This window comes from Conger conger, chromosome 8 (assembly GCF_963514075.1).
Source record: "Conger conger chromosome 8, fConCon1.1, whole genome shotgun sequence".
Classification (NCBI taxonomy): domain Eukaryota; kingdom Metazoa; phylum Chordata; class Actinopteri; order Anguilliformes; family Congridae; genus Conger; species Conger conger.
Window position 1 is genome coordinate 64476743 of NC_083767.1, and position 2715 is coordinate 64479457.

General features: G+C 46.6%; 1 protein-coding gene across 1 annotated transcript in view; it reads right to left on the reverse strand.

Moving 5' to 3' along the window:
- Positions 1-204: 204 nt before the first annotated feature.
- arhgef40 (Rho guanine nucleotide exchange factor (GEF) 40) overlaps positions 205-2715 on the reverse strand; it is a 50748-nt gene continuing 48237 nt past the window's right edge. Inside the window, 2 exon segments of the mRNA XM_061250781.1 lie at positions 205-2161; positions 2582-2673. Coding sequence (XP_061106765.1) covers positions 2105-2161; positions 2582-2673 — 149 coding nt within the window. The 3' untranslated portion in view covers positions 205-2104.

The window sequence follows — 2715 nt, forward strand, 5'->3', positions numbered from 1 at the left end:
TCACAGGTGTTTGTGTAGAGTTCACCTGTAGCCTGTTTTCACAGGTGTTTGTGTAGAGTTCACCTGTAGCCTGTTTTCACAGGTGTTTGTGTAGAGTTCACCTGTAGCCTGTTTTCACAGGTGTTTGTGTAGAGGTGGAATCCATGCCTGTGGAAGGGGCTGATGAGCAGCTCACCCAGCAGTGACGTACTCTGAAGCCCAAAGAAACATGCTTTTCTCTTTTTATTGAAATTGATCGATTCTGCAGTTTAATGCATGAGGACACACACCTGCATAAACCTGTAAACACTGATACTGAGGATAATACTGATACAGAACAATACATGTCTTTACTAGAACAGCAGTATTTACAATGACTGGGATTAACCATGCGTGTACATTCAAAAACATGCAGCATCCTTCGCTGGGATAGGTGGCTTTGCAGTTGCCATTAGACTGGGGGCGTGGCTTAGTGGTGTGGTTTTTAAATCCCGCCCATCTCCGCTCTGGCTTGTACCATAGCGCTCTCCGCTACAAACGCTAAAGCAACGTGATAGCGCTCTCCACTACAAACGCTAAAGCAACATGATAGCGCTCTCCGCTACAAACGCTAAAGCAACGTGATAGCGCTCTCCGCTACAAACGCTAAAGCAACGTGATAGTGCTCTCCGCTACAAATGCTAAAGCAATGTGATAGCGCTCTCCGCTACACATGCTAAAGCAACGTGATAGCGCTCTCCGCTACACATGCTAAAGCAACGTGATAGCGCTCTCCGCTACACATGCTAAAGCAACGTGATAGCGCTCTCCGCTACACATGCTAAAGCAACGTGATAGCGCTCTCCGCTACACATGCTAAAGCAACGTGATAGCGCTCTCCGCTACACATGCTAAAGCAACGTGATAGCGCTCTCCGCTACACATGCTAAAGCAACGTGATAGCGCTCTCCGCTACACATGCTAAAGCAACGTGATAGCGCTCTCCGCTACACATGCTAAAGCAACGTGATGGTGCCCTCCGCTACAAACGCTAAAGCAACGTGATAGCGCTCTCCGCTACAAACGCTAAAGCAACATGATGACGCTCTCCGCTACAAACGCTAAAGCAACATGATGACGCTCTCCAATACACATGCTAAAGCAACATGATAGCGCTCTCCAATACACATGCTAAAGCAATATGATAGCGCTCTCCAATACACATGCTAAAGCAACGTGATAGCGCTCTCCGCTACACATGCTAAAACAACGTGATAGCAATCTCCACTACACATGCTAAAGCAACGTGATAGCGCTCTCCAATACACATGCTAAAGCAACATGATAGCGCTCTCCAATACACATGCTAAAGCAATGTGATAGCGCTCTCCGCTACAAACGCTAAAGCAACGTGATAGCGCTCTCCGCTACACATGCTAAAGCAACGTGATAGCAATCTCCACTACACATGCTAAAGCAACGTGATAGCGCTCTCCACTACACATGCTAAAGCAACGTGATAGTGCTCTCCGCTACACATGCTAAAGCATACTAAAATCTCTAGGGTTTTATGTTCATGCTAATTATAATGTCCTATACACACACACTGCACTTTCTTTCACTCACGCAGTCACACACCTCTCTCTCTCTCTCTCTCTCTCTCTCTCACACACACACACACACACACACACACACACACACACACAGAAAACCTATCTGCCTTACAAACACAGTGGACATGGCTTAACATCAAATAGGTGTGGCTTACAGAGATCATCTAATATCCTCCAATAGCATGCCGCCCTGAAAACACATAATTACACTGAGTAAGAGAGGGACTGTTCTGACTGTCAGAGAGCAGCTTGTATTTACAGCATTAAATATAAAAAATTGCATTAAAGATACAAAAATTGCATTAAAGATAATAAAAAATAATGGTGTTGTGTCTCTCCCCACAGGCTGCCTTTGAGGTCCCTGTTAGCATGCTGCCCCCAGTGGCCTGCAGGTGGTATTGCAAGCTGCTCCACCTTACGCCATTGGTCCAGTTTAATGATGTCATTTTTGGATCAATTGGTGAGATGGTGACTGTGACACTCAGATCCAAGATGGAGGTCCGTGGATAACAGAGTCCTGTCAGAGTTTCCAGTCATTTCTGGTCACTGAGACCCAGTTTCCTTGCATCCACAGAGCCAAAGGCCAGCTCCTTGAAAACAGATAGAAAATATAAGATGGGGAGGATAAGGGAAGAGGAGAAGGAGAGGAGGAGAGGTTGGATAGAGGGAAAAGGAGGAGGAGAGGTTGGATAGAGGGAAGAGGAGGAGGAGAGGTTGGATAGAGGGAGGAGGACGAGAAGAGGTTGGATAGAGGGAAGAGGAGGAGAAGAGGTTGGATAGAGGGAAGAGGAGGAGAAGAGGTTGGATAGAGGGAAGAGGAGGAGAGAAGTAGCTCACAGTTTTGGAGATGATGGTTACACAGTGGTGGACGGAGATGAGCTCTGCAGAGAGAACACACACACACACACACACACACACACTGAATATGAGTGAACATCACACAGTAAGCACAAACATTGACTACAAACATCCTGCAGTACAGTGAGAACAAGGGAACGTGTGTGTGTTACCTGTGTTTGTTTCTGGGAATGTCTTCCTAATGTTGGAGAGTTTCCCTCCTTCTGACTGCCAACAGAGGAGGAATCAGAACAACTGCTTTGAACTGAGAGTGAGAGAGGGAGGGAGGGAGAGAGAGCGAGAGAGA